The sequence below is a fragment of the Neopsephotus bourkii genome, unplaced genomic scaffold, assembly GCF_033783945.1.
Source record: "Neopsephotus bourkii isolate Nb327-2 ecotype Australia unplaced genomic scaffold, CSIRO-AGI_Nbou_v1 NB_1328, whole genome shotgun sequence".
In the NCBI taxonomy this organism is placed as follows: domain Eukaryota; kingdom Metazoa; phylum Chordata; class Aves; order Psittaciformes; family Psittacidae; genus Neopsephotus; species Neopsephotus bourkii.
The window spans coordinates 5880503-5900783 of record NW_026901808.1 but is presented as its reverse complement, the minus strand read 5'-3'; the positions used below and the strand labels follow the sequence as shown (position 1 = coordinate 5900783).

At 36.6% G+C, this 20281-nt stretch overlaps 1 protein-coding gene across 1 annotated transcript in view; it reads left to right on the top strand.

Annotated features, from left to right (window-relative positions):
* CACNA2D1 (calcium voltage-gated channel auxiliary subunit alpha2delta 1) overlaps positions 1 to 20281 on the top strand; it is a gene marked incomplete at its 5' end in the record, with an annotated part of 176474 nt that overhangs the window by 11861 nt on the left and 144332 nt on the right. Inside the window, one exon of the mRNA XM_061366389.1 lies at positions 3614 to 3743. Coding sequence (XP_061222373.1) covers positions 3614 to 3743 — 130 coding nt within the window. The remainder of the gene's footprint in view (positions 1 to 3613; positions 3744 to 20281) is intronic.

Below are 20281 nucleotides of genomic sequence, written 5' to 3'. Positions count from 1 at the left end.
AAAAATCTACTCATCTTCCCATGGCTATGATGGCGAACGATAAATTAATGCTGTGGAAAGGAACTGGGATATGTTTGGCTTCAGTGAAATGGGCAGCTAAAGTATGGCAGAGATTCTTGAAACGACCTTGGTTTATTTCACTTTAATGGTTGTTTCCTTCTCTTCACACATCTTTCAGTGGTAGTTATTGGTAGAAAGCTTCCACTTACCTCATGTAGATACGTTAATTTGTTTAGAAAGCTCTTGAGAGACAAGTTGCATTATTTCTGCCATGTATTTGGCTTACAAAAAACAGAAAGCAACCTCCAGTTTATCTGAGATCATGCCAAAAGTGATTTAGCCAAGATGACAACAGCTACAGAAAAACCCACTTTACCTGAAGTTTAGCTGTTATATCAATTTCCCTTTATTCTGATGATGAATGTTAAGACACCTGAAAGAAGTGTTTTATTTATTTTAAAACAAAAAGTCTTAAAATGGCAGAAATGTGAACTGAAGAGAGAAATTGATTCTATTTGCCTCACTTGGGAGGGAGAAATTGGTCTGGCGATTCATTGCAGAGGAGTGGGTTATTTTGCTGATTGTCAGTGGTAGGTAACAATGTAATTCAATAAGTGAAGGCAGGTTTGAATAGAGAGAAAACTAATCTTCAGCCAGTATCTCCAGTGGGATTTTCCTGTGCCAGTATTGATTGCATTTCAGCTTCTGACTTAGAGAAATATCGGTTGGAGTTGCATTTTAATTGTATTCACATGCTGGATTACTTTGATTGAAAATATGTGTTTTGCTACTTTCCAGAAAATAAAGTTTAACTTGGTATTAAAACTGCACCAACTGGTGCCACAACCTGTCAGGCTTTTGATGGAAATTCCAGACTAAAATAAATAATAACATTGAGGTATTCCTTTTTAATATATACATTCATTTTTTAACTTAGATGAAACTTACTTGAAATTCATGAATTTGGCAAATGAAAAGTAAATAGTTTTCACTTTATATAGAAGGATCCACCATGAACATTGCATGTTAAGGCTTGGCACAGACTTAGTCTTGCTGGTCAGTAGGTAGTGAACCAAGTGAGTGCAACACTACTCTGCCTGTAATCCTGATACTTTCCTGTTGCGTGCAGAACTAGCCCAGGCATCTTATGTGAAGGAAACTATACAGCTATGAAAAAATGTTGTCATTTGATGTATCTCTGGGGTTCTGGGGGCGGATAACTACATTGTTTCAATATCTACTTTGAATGTCACAAAATACTCCCAGGAAAAGTCAACAATAGGGACGCAAAAGCTTCTACATTACTCTATGCAATTTGTGTAGATCCACTGCCCTGCATCAATGAGACTGAGAAGAGGTATTCATGGTTTTGTTTTGATATCGTGAAGTATTGGTGGGAAGATTAACAGACAGATATCATATGGTATAGAATATCCCTTTAAGTTAGTTTGGATCAGCTGTCCTGGCTGTGTCCCCTCCCAACCTCTTGCCCACCCTCAGCCTATTGGTGAGAATGTTGGACAGACATTGATATTGTGAAGCACACTGCTCAGCAGTAGCCAAAACATTGGTGTGCTTTCAACACCTTTATAGCTACCAGTACTATATGCAGGCTGCTTTGGGGAAAATTAACTCCATCACAGCCAGACCCTGGGATGTTTTTCCTTTCTGGTAGTTTTAAGAGATTGGGATACTGGATCAAAACATTTCAGGCTGTGTTGTACAAGTATTTGTTGCTTTTCTAATCCACTTCCAAAACCCAATTTTTATTCTCTTAGAAACATCTAAATGGAAAAGTATGATATTTGAAAGTCCTCTTCCATAACAGAGGTCATCATGTCCATTAGAACTAGTAATTAATATAATACCACACACACTAAAGTAAAAGGCAACGTGTAGTCTTAGGTGTTCCAAGAAAAATAATGTTTTTTAAGTAATTTACACGTTTTAGCAATGTAGGTTATTTCATGCCATTATATACCTGGATTTTACCTGGTAATAGATTTGCTTTTGTAAAAAAAACATCCTTTACTTTCAGTATTAAGGGTTATGCTTCCCCCTCTGTCTCATCCACCACAGTGGACTTAAGTGCTAAGTAACACATTTAACTTCTTAGGGTAAGATATAGTAGTTTTGCCACATAAGAATAGTCAGAATTATTCTCCACCTTCTATTTTTCCAGAGATTCATCTCACCTAATTCTACACTTGAGTTGCAGTCTTCTACATCTAGGCAACTTGCCCTAGGGCTAGCTCTATAGTCAGTGGAAAGTAGGAGGCACTTCTAAGATATGACTCATGTCTAATTAAGACAAGTTGAACTGCGCTCTAAAAATGCGCCTTTCTCTTCATTGACTATGAAGGCAGCCTGGGGTGATGAGCTCAACACTGCTATGTTGTTGAAATCAGTGGACGTCACTGGTTAGATGAGTTCTGCCCTTTGTGGTTCCAAAGGAAACCACCTCATTGAAACCCATCTTAGACTGCTGCTTACTTTAGGCAACATTTGATCCTATACCTAATACAGTATTTGGCTATAAGTCTGTGATGAAACAGATGGTAATGTATAAAGAATAGCCTCAGCACACACATGCCTGACTGACCAGACAGGTGCTTATTTGTCAGCACTATTTTTTTATCAGAGCTCATTTCCAATAACCAATGACTCTGTAGTATTAAAAATATCCTTATAGTTGCATACAGTTGCTGGTCTGCGGAATCATTTGGTATCATAGTAGATTTACTGTTGATTTAAGTGTTTGTCTCTACTCATACCATGGGAACTTGTGCATGTTCCAGCTGCTTCTGAGCCAGGTAAAGACATTACCATCTCCCCTTTGTTTGGTCTTCATGACCTCCATGGTTTCCATCCAATTTTTGTAGCTGAGTTAGAAAAGCCTCTACTTTTAAAAGTAGAGGGGTTTTTACTAGTTAAAAACTAATCCAAATGACTGAGTGAATTGGAAAGAATCAAGAAGGTGGGGTGCAGATAGGTGAGCGAAGATGGGAACCCAAGGCAGGCAGGTGGAGGTGAGCACCTGAGTGTTTGGGAACCTTTCTACCTAGGTAGCTGGGCAGGAGAGTAGATGAGATTTCATTGAGACTTATTATTAAAACTAGAGAACAAAACTTGTTTCAGTCAGAAGTTCCAAGAAGCCTTAGTGGATGTGCACCACCGTTTCTCAAAAATACATTTATGAAATATATATTGATGGTATCATTTTAAGATTTGCAATTTATTATCTGTAGGAGAAAAGATGCACAGGATTTATATTTAAGATTTGGTACAAATTATTGCACATGATAGAAAATAATGTATTTATCTTGTATTATTGGTGTAAAAATTCCATGCACTCACATTGTTTAAGGTGTTAGGCTGATATTTTTCTTTTGCAGCTCTTAATTTCACTGAGTTGCATTGGGTAACTCATACTTGAAAGTATACAGAAATATTTCTGGACGTGGAGCAAATAAGTGTGTTTATACACAAATGCAAAATGTTAGCTACAAAAGAAAGGCCTTGAGCCATTTATGTAAAAATAAACAAATGTGAATGGAATTGTTTTTAGCATACTTTGTAATATTTTGCCCTTTACATGTCTTTCTTTAAAAAGCCTGAAAAGAATGACACTGAATCTGGCAGCCAGAGAATCAGACCAGTGTTTGAAGAAGATCCTGTTTTCCGACGGCAAACATCTTACCAACATGCAGCAGTCCACATACCAACAGATATTTATGAAGGCTGTAAGTAGCATGTGAACAAAGTGATTTTATTTTAATACTAAGCTTATTATTCAGCAGTACATCAGAGATGTGGTCTTCTAGGCATATGACTGATCTTATGAATAAGTAGGGAGCTGTAGTTGAAGTTATCCGTTAGGATTGGATCTGAGATTCAGAAATTGAACTGAAGGTTAAAACTCTTACATGTTCTGATTTTTTAATCCATTCTTTCTCTATGCTGTGTTCTCATTTCGTGCAAACAGTTCTTGACACCTCTTCTTTACATGGTTTTGGCTTTAGGCACAGATGAGTACTGAAAACATTTTTGAGTGTCCCAAAAGCATATGCAGTTTAGGCAAATGACATGCCTTGCGAGATGGTAATACTTAAATTGCATGCAGTTCATTTCTAGAATTTCAGTGGTGTATTTTAGCAGCGAATTTAAATAAATTCTTTTTAAACTATGTCAAAAATTAATATATACATATGCATTTACTGCTGAGGATTCTTTAATTGTGTTTCAAAATTAAGTATTTACGTTACCTCTCAGGGTGAAAATAACTTCCTTTTTCTGTACCTATCATCAAGAAAAAATCATTACCTAATGATAAAACTCTTAATCATTCCATATGGCTGTGTGTTTTTTAAATGGGGGAAGAAAACATAAATAGGATCTGTATTTTGAAGTTGGGGTGGGGTGGGCATTATTTATTTATTTATGGTCCTAATTTCAAGTGTGCAGCCCTTCTCCTCTTTCAAAATCTCATCAAGTGGAAAGAGACCCTAATATGACCTGAGCTCTTTAAAATTCATGACCACAGTTGTCTGCAGCTTATATAAATGACACAGGGATGAAAATGGAAATGTCAGTATGATGGGGGAAGGAATCATAGTAGCTCATATTCTTATGTGGTGTGTTTGACTGACGGACCTGGAGGATTATTCTGGGATTCCAGCTTTAATAAGTGGTAAAGTGCACCTTAATTGCAGGATTACAGGGAATAGACAGGCCATTTCCTTTGCTTTTGTTTGAAGACAATTGATACTTCACTCTTAAAATGTTATAAAAACTTGCCTCAAATTATTAGCATATTTTTAAACACCATGTGAAGTTTGATATGTCTGTCATTATAATGGTATCTAAAATGTTTGAAGTTATGTTGAATTTATACCGTTTTAGATGGTATTCCTGTGTCTCTTAAAAATACATGCTAGGTAATGTTACTTTACAAACAATTAACCTAAAAATTAAGACAAGCTATGACGTCCATAGGAAAGGTATGACTTTAATATCTAATAAAAATAGCAGAAATGTGAATCTTTTTGAGAGGGGCAGCTGTATGTGCAACATACATGGTTCATAAGAAACTCATGATTCTTTGTGTGTGGCTATCGTATTATTTACTGGACACATGGAAGCAGGCAAAATTACCAGGAAGACTAATTCCGCATCAGCAAAGTCATCTTGTTGGGGGGCTGGGTAACTTTTACAGATGGTGTTTTCAGAGATAACAGCTTGAGAATGTTTAAAAATCACAGATTTCATAGCAGTAAACATAAAATTGTCACCAGGTTTTATTTTACACTAGCAAAGTTCATGTGTCATCTGAAACACAGCAAGCAATTAGAGTTTAATTTTATTTTCACAAGTAATATTATCTGCAAGCAATTTTTATAACTCTAGAAAAGCAGATAAGGTAACTTGGACCCTTTGCCATTTTACTTTCTGTTCTCATGAGCTAAGCTGTCACATCTTGACAGTGGCCACTATAGTAGGGAACAGTTGTACACTTTGAGAATAGTGTGCAATAAATCTGCAATTCCTTGTCTACATCACAGTCTGCTGGGGAACATTTACAAAACAGATATTACAACAAATCCTTCTGAGAAACAGTGGATGAGACACAGTTTACAGCTTCTAGTGCTTGGAAGTCAGATTTTTTTTTTTCTTTTTTTTTTTTTTTTTTTTGACTGAATTGCATCTTGGAAGGATTTTCCCTTCCTATTGCATATTTTTGTAGAATGCCAAAAGAAACAAAGAATTGCTTTTTGGGTCAGAACAGGTTTCATTGAAGATATTTGACTTGTCAATGTTTCCTTGAGATTGGTTTTCACTTGCCTCTTGCAGTAGCAGGTTGCTGTCTCTAGGGGAGAGGGACAGTTACAGTCAGCACCACATGGATTCCTAAATCTGATTATTTCACTTGGATCTGTTGATCACTTTCTGTTGTGTTTGGTTTTTGCTTTGTTTTTTTTTTTTTATATTTTTTTTTTTTATGTATGAAGCTGGGAATTTGAGAATCAGTGTCTCTTAACTAATATCTTATCCATGAGTCTTTCTTCCCTATTCAGCTTTCATTTTTATTGCAGTTATTATTTCAGTTGCTTTAAAATCTGAATCAAATACCAAATTCCTGTCTTATGAAATTATTAATGTGTGGATCCACCCTCTATTTAGCCCTTTGAAAGTGGTTTAGCCAGTAATTCTCTAATGATGCCTTACCTATTTCAAACTAATAAACTGTATGCGCTATGAAAAAATGTTCTTTGGCTTCCCACATGGAAAGTGATTTTCTTGTTTTGAAATACAGTGATAAGCTTGTTGTGGAGTAGACCCTTTTACTTCACCATAGAAATACATGATTCATAATTACAAAATATCCATTCACTATATCTAGGTTATTACTTTGTGTCTTACTAGACTGCAGAAAGAAATATGAAAGTTATTTTTTTGCTTTTCCCTGTATCTGGTACCAAAACCCAGTAGAGACAGGGGAAAGTCTAGGGAGTTAATTCATTTGCCTATTTCTGAGGATTGCAGGCCCACCACAGGAGAGGGCATTCCCATTAAAATAGACCCAAATCAGGCTTTTAATTCAGTATTTTCCGAGTCCCACTTAAATTTTGAAATAAAATCAATCTGCTGATGGAAACAGAACAAACCCTCAGGTCATCCTTCTACCACATGCACTGGGAATTAGTAATGAATCTCCGATTAGTAATAACAGAAGTCTTACTTCTAAATTCCTGTTAAAACTATACCCTTCTTGTCCCTAAGCAGAAGATGGGAACTGCACAAGGCAAGTGAGGTTAACTGCGTAGTGGATACCACCACACATTGCCCTTCCTGTCTGAGATGCATAAAGCACTATCTGTTGCAGTGCTTGTTCTAGGTCTAAGTCTGTGCCGGTGTTGCAGTTTTAGGAAAGGTGTTAGGCAAAGTGCACAGACAGGGATTGCTTTTTGTGCATGTGGTGATTCCTGATTTACCTCCTCTAAATCAGAAATTGAAATATCACTTCCATTTGTTACTACTTGGTCAGTGTTTAAGAGCTGATTAAAGTGTCGTGTTGACAGTAATGTGTCATGAATATGATGACATCACTTTGAATATGTTTGGGCAGCTACCAGCAAGAAAAAAAGGCTTCTCCTGCTCAGAACCCAATAAATCAATCATATCAGAACCCAATAAACCAATCATAAACAGAGTTACAATTAGTTGATGTTTCATATAGCTTAATAATCATAAAGTATACATATTGTTTGTTCATACTTTCCTTTTATTGGGACTGCAGTGAAAATGTTAATGCTCCTTAAAAATAGTCTTAAGATTTATTTCTTGATAGCAAGTTTGGTAGTAGGCATCAATTTTACCTTTGTAGTAGAGTATTATATATGTAAATTTGCAGTCATCGATAAAGTATTTTGGCATGATAGTGCTAGTACTGGCAACCAAAACTTTTAGGAATAACTTGTGAAAATTCTGTTTTGATGCTGCAGTGACTGGGATATTATCTCCTTGGAACTTTTGTATTATTGAACTGTTTCTTCATACCTTGGGTATTTGGGGCTATAAGTTTGAAAAGCAGAAATATTCTTTGGAAAGAAAGTTAGAAATGGTAGGAAATGAAACCATGGGAAAAAGAATATTCCACCTCCAACCCCCTCCCCAGTAAAACCCAGCTGCAAAAAATGCATTGCCATTTATTCAATCTCTGTAATTTATTATGTGTGGATAATAAATAAGATTTATTCAGGAATCAACATATTGATAAAGTGTTGTGCAGTCCCACTAAATATTTTGGTGTGCTACATCAGCAGTCCTTAAAAGACTAAAGGAAAGGAGCACTAAATTTTTGTTGTCCTTTTTTGTACACAGTTTAAATAAGAACAGCAGACAAACAAGGCAGTTTTATTAATTAAATTGCTTGCTTCAAAATACTTTAAATTTAATGTTATTGCTATATTTTGCAATATATATTAAATTATATATATTTATATATATTTATATAATATATATATTTTAGTTGAGAAACTGAAACTATTCAGAACTATTTTTCTCATGGCTTCTTCTAAGGAATAAATAGTGCAGTTTTACTACAGCTAAGATTGAAAAATGATTGTTTCAATTCTGGTATTGTGTGTGTGTGTGTTCATAAATCTCAATTTGGAAACAGAAGTTGGATTATATCATTATATATGTATTATGCAGATAGCATGTAAGATACCTTTTTCTTCTAATAGCATTTTAAACTATTTACCACAATTTTAATCAGAGTTATTTGTGAAAACATGTAATGAGTGAAGTGAACCTTTAAGTCAATTTTCAGTACCATCCTGTTTTAAATACCAAACTATGACTTGAGGTAAGAATAAAGCAAATGTTAGTTGCAGCTAGGTCCCTAAAAAGTGCCTGCTTGGTTCTGTGTTGAACCTGGAAGGAAAATAGTGATGCAGAAACTTAAGCAAATAACTGTAAGATCAGTATCAGTTTTTGTGTTCTGACAGTTATGATTCCCCCCCCTTCCCCCCACCAAGTAGCTTACTGAAGCTCTCTGAATGAAAATCTTTTTAAACAAGCAACAAAAAGAAACACCTTTTCTAACCTGGTGAGAAAGCTTATTTCTGTCAGAGTTCAGAATGCCAAACAACTTGAGCAGTATCCTCCATCATGAGAAGTTACTTGTATTTTGGTACTGTGGTTATGTTAGTTGTAATGGATAAATGGCCTAGCATATTCACCCAAAATCAAGTTTACCATGACTTTTATCTTAAGCTATCAAAATTTAAGATAATAAGTTAGGGTAAGGAAAGGTACCAGAGTTAATGTATTCCTCCGTGGAAGACTGAATTGATTAGGTACATGCTGTTTTGAAAGTACCAGCTGTAGTAAGCTGGCAGTGTTCAGCTGGACAGAGCCTTGGGTGACATGGTCTAGGGTGCCCATGGCAGGGGGGCTGGAACTAGATGATTTTAAGATCCTTTCCAACACTAACTATTCCATGATTCTATGGTTCTGTGATTAATGCAGATTTAAAGTAATCTGCCTGAAAACGATTCAGCACAAAAATGTTATAATGCCATATTCTCAAGCTGAATATTTGCAAATATATTTTGGCCTGGAAAGTTTATCCGAGTTTAACTGATTATTAAATACAACAGAATTTGGGTTGAAAAAGAAATTCTGGCAAATCTGAAATACAACATATTTCCGATGCAATTGTAGGTCCTCTTCCAGACTTGGGTTGCCTTATCTTAAGCATTTTGAATAGAATCTTCAAATGTTTCTGAAAAAAAAAAAAAAAAAAAGAAGGCAGAATTCCTGTTTTCAGAAGTAAATTTAGGCCGTAAATACTACAGACTTTCATAGAGATGTAATTTTCTCAGCACTAATTTCTAATGAAAGTGGGTCTTTGGAAATATTCTACCTCTGAACTTAGAGAAGTTTATTTTAAATTAATCAAGCATTAGCCATTCAAAAGCAATGTGGCTGAGTTTATGTATGTGTTATTTATCAGTATCGGCACTGACTGAAAGATGGCTTTATGAGATTGCTCACACCTCTTAAGATTCCACATTTTTCCTGGAATGCTAATTCTTTTTTTCTTTCTTTTTTTTTTTTTTTTAAATACCCTTTTGAAACATAAATTATTACTTAGATACTTGGGGGGGGGGAGTTATACATCATAGTAATTTGTGCGTAAAATACTTGGACTAGTGTTTGAATTCTATTAGGTTTTGTTATTTGCCATCCATTATTTTGTATTTTGTGCATATATAGTTTTCTCAGCTAACACTTCAATTACTTCTGCAGTATAAAACCACGAGTTCATCTGCATGTATCTCTGACATGATTCAGTCTTTTTAAATCCTAAAAGGATATGATCTACTACTTGTTTAATATCTTTAATACCATGTTGAGGTATGTAAAGCCAAACTATGATATCTGGTTACGCTGGTTATTACCAGAGGTTTAAACCCAGCTGGTAACTCAGTACCACACAGCTGCTTATTCATACCTCCTCTTCCTCTTTCCCAGGTAGGATGAGGAGGAAAATCAAAAGAGTGTAAAACTTGTGGGCTGAGATAAGAACAGTTTAATAACTAAAGCACAATATAATACTAATACTAATGATGGAAATAACAAGGAGAGAGTTATCAAACTGAAAGGGAAATGGGAAGAAAAAACAAACAAAGAATAAACACAAGTTATGCACAATACAATTGCTCATCACATACTGACAGATACCCAGCCCAACCTGAGCAGTGATCAGTCCGTTCTGGGTAACTCCCACAGTTTTTATACTGGGCATGATGTGCTGTGGCATGGAATACCCCTTTGGCTAGTTTGGGTCAGGTGTCCTGTCTCTGCTTCTTCCCTGCTTCTCATACCTCTCATTGTCAGACCATGAGAGACTGAAAAGTCCTTGATCAGAGTAAGCGCTGCTCAGCAAAAATTAAAACATCAATGTGTTATCAGTGTTATTCTCAGACTGAAGCTGAACCACAGTACTGCACCAGCTACTAGGAAGAAAAATAACTCTATCCCAGCCAAAATGAGGGCACTTTGGTTCTGGCTTCAACAAAATAAAAAAGCATTTAATTAAGAGATTTTCAGGACTTTTCTCTCAAATGTTCTTTGATTTTAAAAACTCAGGGTTTTAGGCAGAAGGTGCCAAAACACCCTTGTGTTCCTACATTTCTTTAACTGTGTAACTTTAATTTTCATAGTTCACAGTATCACAGTATCACAGTAGGTTAGAGATTGGAAGGGACCTCAAAAGATCATCTAGTCCAATCCCCCTGCCGGAGCAGGAACACCTAGATAAGGTTACACAGGAACGTGTCCAGGCGGGTCTTGAATGTCTCCAAAGAAGGAGATTCCACAACCTCCCTGGGCAGCCTGTTCCAGTGTTCCGTCACCCTCACTGAGAAGAAGTTTCTTCTCAGGTTTAAGTGGAACCTCTTGTGCTCCAATTTGTATCCATTACCCCTTGTCCTTTCATTGTTTGCCACTGAGAAGAGCCTGGCTCCATCCTCGTGACACTCCCCCTTTATATATTTATATACACTAATAAGGTCACCCCTCAATCTCCTCTTCTCCAAACTGTAGAGACCCAGCTCCCTCAGTCTTTCCTCATAAGGGAGATGCTCCACTCCCTTAATCATCTTAGTTGCCCTGCGCTGGACTCTCTCCAGCAGGTCCCTGTCCTTTTTAAACTGAGGGCCCCAGAACTGGACACAATATTCCAGATGAGGTCTCACCAGGGCAGAGTAGAGGGGAAGGAGGACCTCTCTCGACCTACTAACCACCCCCCTTCTAATACACCCCAGGATGCCATTGGCCTTCTTGGCCACAAGGGCACAGTGTCGGCTCATGGTCACCCTGTCGTCCACCAGGACCCCCAGGTCCCTCTCCCCTACACTGCTCTCTAACAGGTCGTTCCCCAGCCTATACTGGAACCTGGGGTTGTTCCTGCCCAGATGCAGGACTCTACACTTTCCCTTGTTATATTTCATCAAGTTATTCCCCGCCCAGCTCTCCAGCCTGTCCAGGTCCCTCTGGATGGCAGCACAGCCTTCTGGCGTGTCGGCCACCCCTCCCAGCTTAGTGTCATCAGCAAACTTGCTGATAGTACACTCAATTCCCTCATCTAAATCGTTAATGAATATATTAAATAATACTGTTTGTAATCAAATGTGTGAAAAAAATATTTTCTAGGAAATTACATTCTGTTTATCATTATCATTCAGTGTAGTTGCCTTTCACTGCAGAATTCTTGACCATTAAATATGTTTTGTATCCAGAATTATCTTGGACATTGCAGCAGGTCCTGAGACTCCAGCATCTGTTAGGCTGCTTGACTGAGTAATAAATGTTTAAGCTGTGCATACTGCCAAAATCTGTTTTGTAGGCCAGATGATTTGTTCTTGTCAGATCCCTTTCCACTCCTACAATATTTTCTCTCTTATGCACAGCTTGGAATAAGAGTTAGTATTGAATCCTCTTGTACCAAGAGGGGAAAGTTGGCTCTGCAATAAGATTGGCCATGTTCTTCCGGTAAAATTAGCCAACAGTGGCATTTGCATTTTGCGATGCAGACTGCCAGGCGTAGCACTGAATATAAGTAGATCTTTTTTATTTGACGTATTAAAAAATGAGTCAATTTTAATGGAGATCCTGAGAGAGTGAGTGATTCTGGTGTGTGGAATTCTCCCTGTGTGGAAACAGGTGCAAAAATTCTTTATGTTATTAATCCAGTTTAGCTTTGCAAAATAGGCTGATACGGGGTGTACATTTTGTCCAAGCTTTGTGTTGGTCCTCAAGGAAGCGAAAATGTTACCTTAATCCTTTGTTCAGCTACATTAGCTAAAAACCTCTGTCACTGTGAGGGATGGCAGCTGTGTTATCAGACCTGCTCTACAGAAAAGGATGAGCATCAGGACTTTTCTGTAAGCCTGAATTCCCAGCTCATACAAGTCTTATAGGATTCACATGAACTCATGTATAATTACTTCTTCAAAACTGTTTCCAGACAACTAAAATTGAGTGTGGGAAGAAATAGTTGTTATATTTGCAAACTCAGAGTGAAAATATGTGTTTAGATGTGTTTCAGTATGTCAGACAAATGGATATGACGAGTTAAGCTGACTACTGTGAAAAATGTGCTAAATTACTTGAAGTAATTAATATCTACCAAAAATATACCAATTTGTGTGAAACACTTCATGGGAAAACAATAAAAGGCATTCTGTGCAAAGGGCCTTAAAACTTACTTTAAGTGGAGGAGTGAAAGGCTTGGGAATACTCTTTGGTTGCCTTGAAAGTCTGTCAGTTCTCATTTTCCCCTCTCCTCAGACAGATTTCCCTTCTTATTTCATACTTGGTTGTTATTTTTCAATTTCAGTATATTGAGGTGTGGGGTCAGGAAACGGGAAAGAGAGGAGAAAGGAAGGAGAACTATGGCCTACCTCCTGGTTTTGTTCTTGCTCTGGTCTCACACAAGCTGCCAACTATGCTCTGAGCTGTAAAGTTGACACCCTCTGTGACCCTGCGCCGAGCTGTAGAATAGCTGATGGGACTGTGCCAGCCCTTCTGCCTCCACCCCTGTGTCTCTGCAGCATCTAGTGGGGTTGTCTGAGATGAAAGTTAATGTGTATAGCACAAACTTGGGCAAACCCTTAAAGATGAGGACAAGCTGTTTTAAACTCAGTAACCTGAGTTTAAACACATTACAAAATATTGTAAGGTGCATGAAATAACTATCATGCTTTGCTAAGAACAAGTGCCTCTGTGTATACATACACACAAAAATAATTTATTAGAATAGGAAGAGTTTGTGTTTATTCTTGACACACAAATGATGGAAAACAAAAGAATTAGTATATTCAGACTTTTTTTCACTCTGGAAATGTGAAATATTTCCTGTAGAGCCATCTCTTTTCTCATTAATATGTTTAGCAATATTTTGGTTTTTGTCTTGGGCTTAATATCTGAACAGTTTAATACACTTACTAACAACACAGTGCCGAAAGATTTCTGAAAAACAGACAGAAATCTGATTTCAAATTTGCAGTTTAAAAATAGTTCAAAATTTGTAAACCCCATTATTAAATAATTTGTTTTCACATTAAAATGTCTTGTGTTTCTAACCTGTGATTGCACAGCTTCAAATTTTACTCTGTTTATAGCAGTCTGGCTATAAATTATGATTTAACCTCTACTGGTTAAAAATTGTGTCCCTGGGTTATTAGACTTTACAAGACCTCCATGATGAAACCTTAGAATCCTATACTCTAAAAATATTTCATTAATTTGATTCTTTCAGAACAAAATCAAATCAAGTTGTTAGATGTGCAGGAGATAAAAATTGAGATTTAAAGTATTGTATTCTGAAAAAGACTAAGGCTGGTAGGTGATACATTATAAAGAAAGGTAATAAATACGGAAAGTGCTTGAAATATCCACATCGATAAATTTACCAAGGTTGTTTACCAAGCAACTGCTTGTAAAATCAGCATTGGGTGAATGGATCAGAATATATCTTCTCTGCTATAATTTTAGCATCTGCATTACAATATTACCCAGCACTAGAGCTATTATTTTTAAAGGAGTACCACCTTCACAAATCATATGCTTGTTTTCAGTTAGGGAGTTAGGAAGATGGATAATGAAAAGGAAAGTCTAGTAACAAGTTTATGTAGCCATATGTGGATTTGCGTATCCTTAGAGAACAGCTTTTTTGTGAATATGTCCAAAATTTGCAGTCTTTAAATGTAATAACATGCACAATGTAACTTAAGGACATGGCTACTATTTATTTATATTTCACTACCTGCCTTACTGATTTGGTTAATCCACTTCATTCTTTCTCCCACATAAATTGGTCATAACTATTAGGAAGGAATGGGATGTAATTTAATAATAAGGTGTTTCTGTATAAATAGAATATATCTGTATACAGACTTTTTTTCCTATTATTGAGGCATGTTTTGTGGATAGCGCATTTTGAATTTTTAGCATTTATATATGTGTAAATAAAGATACTTAATACTGCTGAAATACTTTCAATTCATACTTTTTTCAGATGTCCCTTTGAAAATTAATTATGTCATCTTCTCTGCATCATTAAGATATCTCACATCAATTAATTTGAAATTTGAGTTATATTACTACATTCTTATGGTCTTGCATAGCATACAGTATCTTTGTTCCTACTCTGTGTCAAAACATTTTATGCTGAATTAGATATCATTATTTCTCTGATACTGGTTCCTTTCAGATTACTGTTTCTATCAGAAATAACACACTGTTTTTATTGGTTTTCCATTTGGCCTTCCCTGAGGCTTCTCCATCCTTTAGTCTGCACTTGCCTGCTTTCCCTCCCCTTATGTATGTTCAGCCCTAGAAATTATTTATCTCTCTTAGAGCTGTAAAAACATTGATTTGAAGATGGCATTCACCACTAAGGAAAATTCGGTCTTTTTTTCTAGTGTCTGTCCTTCATAAATGGAAGATCCCAAAATGTACCTCACGGAACCTAACCATAAAATTACCATTTGTCTTCATGGTTTTCTCACGCTCTTTTTTCTTTTCATTTTGCTGATGGGGAAGATAAAAATTAATTCTCATTTACTGCAGGGCAAGTGCATGTGGGCAGCCAGTTACCACTGAGAAACTGATCTGTAGTTTTACATGACATGTGAGTACACTCCATTCAAGATTCTTTTAAGCCTTACATATGGATATTTTCTAACTGGCACGTGATTCAACCTTCACTTCTTTGGTTTAGCTCTTTTCTTCCATTCGACTAAGAAGCCTGCACTCATAATTCTTCATACAAATCTGAAAGTCTTTCTGTCTCATCTTTTTCTTTCTGAAGACAATTTTGTCTTTTTATTTTTCATTTTCTATCTGCTTATTCTCATTTTTCATGGGTCCTGGTCTCTTCACTGCCTTTTCCTCTTTCCTCCTTGAGTCTGCATTTCCTCCCCCCCCCTTTTCTGTTTTTCTTTTTGCATGTATTTTATTAGTATTTATCTCATTCCATAGTGAGGATTCTGGATTCCTCAGCTCTCAAACTCCTCCAGGAGTCAATATGACCCTCTGCTTCTTCCGCACAGTCAAAGTTGTTTTAACTTTTAGGCATCTTATTCACAGCTCGTTCTGATCCTCTCGTTCAGCAAACATCTGCCTGTCTTCAGTTGTCTGTCCTCTATCTTGGTTTATTGCCTTTAAAATGTCCTGTCTAAATGCATCTCTAATCATTTTTCGTATCCCCGTTGGGTAATATTTCATAAATAAACAGCTTTTGTCATATTTCTGCTTAAGATAATGGACATGTTGCAGCCTTGACATCCTGTCATCTTTAATGTGTCCATTTCCCCTGGAGTCCCTTCTCCCTTCTTGGCTTCTCTTCTGGAATCCTTTAATAATTCTTTATTATACAGGATATAAACCGCTGAAATTAATATTGTCAGTCTTCTATACAAATAGTCTTCAGTTTTGTCTCCTTAGGATAATTTTCAGAGAAAAAATGTACTGGAACAAAACTCTGAACATTACCCAACAGATATGTTTATATGGATCTGCACTGAATTCTGAGTTACTTGAAGGAAATTGAATAAGCTATGTATGTGTTAAAGAAGTGCATTTGTGCTTGAAGTATCTGTTTCTTAGCAGGATTTCTAAGCTTAGACAGGGCATTTCACTGAGACCGTTACCTGCCCTTTCTATTGCAGCCAGACCCTGCCTGGCAGACCTTCTTCAAGTAAATGTACAATTTTTCAACCTGTACAAAACCAATTAACCTAAACATTTGCTTTAAAATGAGACCAGGACTTCTCTGTTAATCAACATTATAATGTTAGTTGCCTGTAATAAACAAGGTCACTCATCTAATTACAAGCCAACTTTCAGCTTACAAGTTGTTTATTTAAATGATTTATACAGTTAAACACACTGCTCTTTACAACAATTATCTGTATAACTGTTCATTCTGTAGGAGTATTTCATTGTAAGCTATTTACATTTTTTTAACCTTTGGGCTGCTACTGAGAAAGGCTGTGTGTCCTTGGTATCCATTTATTTCTAGTAGCATTTGAAAGCACTCAGGGCCATTCAGGTCAGCATTTTATTTTATGATGTGGAAAAAGAATAAATAGTTGCTGACCACAGGAAATAGAATGGGAAAGGGGGGGGGGGAACACATCTAGACCTTGGCCTTCTCAGTTGGCAGCTGAAAATCAAAAGCTCACTTGGGTAGCTCAGTGTGATGGGTATAGCAAGTGACAGACCATTCGGAGCTGAAAGAAAGAAGATAATGAAATCTTAAATTAGAAAATCTTCCAAAATAGGCTGACAGAATAGCTCAGAACAAATTTTAAAAAGTCACATAGAGCTTGACAAAGAGGAAGAAGAAATAAAGCTTGGGAATGCAGAAAGGCGAGTACATCTTAAGAGGCTTGTGATTTGAATGTTGAAAGTGTACCATGTGAACTTGTTTCCAGAGATGCCTGGATCTGTGCTGGTTAGCTATGTGAAGGTCCAAAGAGACTGTAGTATCATTTGGTATCTTCTGTTTTGCATATAGGCAGCAGGCTTAAAACAGATTTTTGTAGCAATACTATGCCAGTGACAGATGTTTGCAAACTATTCACATTCCTATGATTCTTTCTGGAAGAGCAACACTGATGTTCAGTGTTAGAAATGACTGGATAGGATTATATCAGCTTAGTTCACAGTTAAAGTATTTTCTTGGGATAATAGAAAATAAATTATGGAAGAAGGAAGTAGAATAGGTGCTACTGAGCTGGGTGTGCCCGAAGATGTTCGTTGACTATTTCCCAGGCGTTAATCTTCTGGGGTGAAATGAAACTTGTTTGTTTTGGTTGTTATTTTCCTTTAATTGAAACACAAATCTCAAGAATGAACATTTTGCTATGTATCTGATTGAAGTTGCTGCACAGTCACCCTGGACATATCAAATATATATTTTGTATATTGCTTCAGTGTCATTTTGTTGAATCCAAATAGGAGTGCTCAGCTCCTTGGACAACATACTGCATATCAAATGCTGTCAGTTTAGTTGTGAATTCAAGAGCATACACCCTCAGAGCCATTTGGCTCCGAGTTCTGCTTTGCAGTTCAGACGACCTAGGTTTTACCTTCTGCTTCTCTAAATTAAAGTGCTCTGAAATTGCAATGTCTGAATGAGACATTTCTACATATAATGCAGGAATGATTCAGTGATGTCTCAGACCCACCAGATACAGTGCAGGGGTCCCAGTGACTGTGATATTTCTAATACTGTAAAACTGAAATACAGCCCGTAAGGGGGTTCTGTGGTATCATTATTTCTCAGAAAAAGAGCTGATCACTCATTCAGATGTAAACAGTGTAATATTTTGGCATCAGTAGACTTGATACCAGTGATGTTCAACAGAGTTTATTTATGACTAAGTTTTTTTCGCATTTAATAATTATGAAGAGAAATACTGTCTGTGGTACTGCCTCTAACACTCTCACATTACTGTGTGATGACCAAGTTGTGAAATAACATTATCAACACATTAGAAGGTAATGATGTCTATCATCGCTAGTTATAATTTACAATATTTATACAAATTCCTGTACACATTGTTGAATATTTATTTTATTATCTCATAATTACAATTAATCTCAGTATTTAAACAATAACTTTCATTAAAAATTGGATGTATAGATAACCTGTACCTTTTAGAGCACTACATTCACAGACACGAAGAAGATAAGCAGCATAAAGCTACAGTCCTGCAAGTTCCTCACCTGCAAATCTTATTTTATCCATATACCAGAGAAAATGTCTCAGGTTGTTCATATTGGGGAAGGACCTGTTAGAGAGCAGTGTAGGGGAGAGGGACCTGGGGGTCCTAGTGGACGACAGGATGACCATGAGCCAGCACTGTGCCCTTGTGGCCAAGAAGGCCAATGGCATCCTGGGGTGTATTATTAGAAGGGGGGTGGTTAGTAGGTCGAGAGAGGTCCTCCTTCCCCTCTACTCTGCCCTGGTGAGACCTCATCTGGAATATTGTGTCCAGTTCTGGGCCCCTCAGTTTAAGAAGGACAGGGACCTGCTGGAGAGAGTCCAGCGCAGGGCAACTAAGATGATTAAGGGCGTGGAGCATCTCCCTTATGAGGTAAGATTGAGGGAGCTGGGTCTCTATAGTTTGGAGAAGAGGATACTGAGGGGTCTTTATTACACCTTATTAGCGTGTATAAATATATAAAGGGGGACTGTCGCGAGGATGGAGCCAGGCTCTTCTCAGTGGCAAACAATGATAGGACAAGGGGTAATGGGTACAAACTGGAACACAAGAGGTTCCACTTAAACTTGAGAAGAAACTTCTTCTCAGTGAGGGTGACAGAAAACTGGAACAGGCTGCCCAGGGAGGTTGTGGAATCTCCTTCTCTGGAGACATTCAAAACCCGCCTGGACACGTTCCTGTGTAACCTTATCTAGGTGTTCCTGCTCCGGCAGGGGGATTGGACTGGATGATCTTCTGAGGTCCCTTCCAATCTCTAGCATACTGTGTGATACTGTGACTTCTAGCATATCTTAATATGCTTCCTTCCTTCCTAATTGACTGACAACGTTTTCTCACTTTTATACACATTATTTGTGGCTTTAACTAAATTTGCATTTTGATAGTATTTTGCTCAGCAGTAGTGCAAGTCAAGCAAATAGTTTGTCTTAACATGTTCTTAACAGGGATGTAAAACTAAACCTGATTTTGTAAGGAAACCTGAAGATGTAGATACAGTGAGATTATTAATTTATCTCAAACTATCTTGCTGAAGTACTGATTTTAATTTGGCTAGGATTGCTCCTAAAGCATTTAAGTAACTGATGAAAAGGTGCTAATATTTTCATACTAACATATTATCTGCTTTTCCTATGAATATTTGCTATACTGAGAAATTTAAGGTAGTCACATCTATAGTTAAAAAAAAATAATCCTAAAAGAATGGATAAAATACACTGCAGTTAAATTGTTAGAAGCTTTGTGATAGTAAAATAATAGGGAAATCAAATTATTTCCTGTTGACAACTTATACATGCGAAAGAGTTGTGTCCTGAAAATTTCATTAGTCCCAGCTTGAATGTAATAACATAGGCAGTGAATAAATGATATTTCATTGAAGGATGCCTGCTCTATATTTAGAAGAGATCAGCTGAGGTATACAGAATGTCACTGTTAAATTATTTCTTTATTAACTTTAAATTTCATTTCCTGCAGTTCTCACCAGCATGAGAAATTTACATTATTTAACCAGGAAATCTTTATGTTTTAAAAATCTTATTGCAATGTGAAAACTGTGTTTTGACAGCCAGGCTAGACATTTATATTTAGGTAAACAAATGTGGATGGTTGTTGACTTGATTTTATTCATATTGGTTTTATTTTTTTCTGATATGATATTATTATTCACACAGAAGAAATGCTATAATGCTTGATGATGAAATAGTGTTAGCCCACATTCCTGAGCAAGTGTATTTGCCAGTGAGCAGTGGTAAACATCACTTTATTTTCATAATGTTGTGAATTTTAATGAATTGGAGCTCTTTTTTTGTCTGGGATCTATCATACTTTTTTCTTTAGTTAATAACTTCCAAAAGTTCTTGTAATTTTTACATTGAAGATGAGGTATTTAATAAGTTGTACATAAAAATGCCTATTTGTGGTTATTTATCATTTCATTCACCATAAGACATTTTCCCTTTAATAAGAGTGAATAC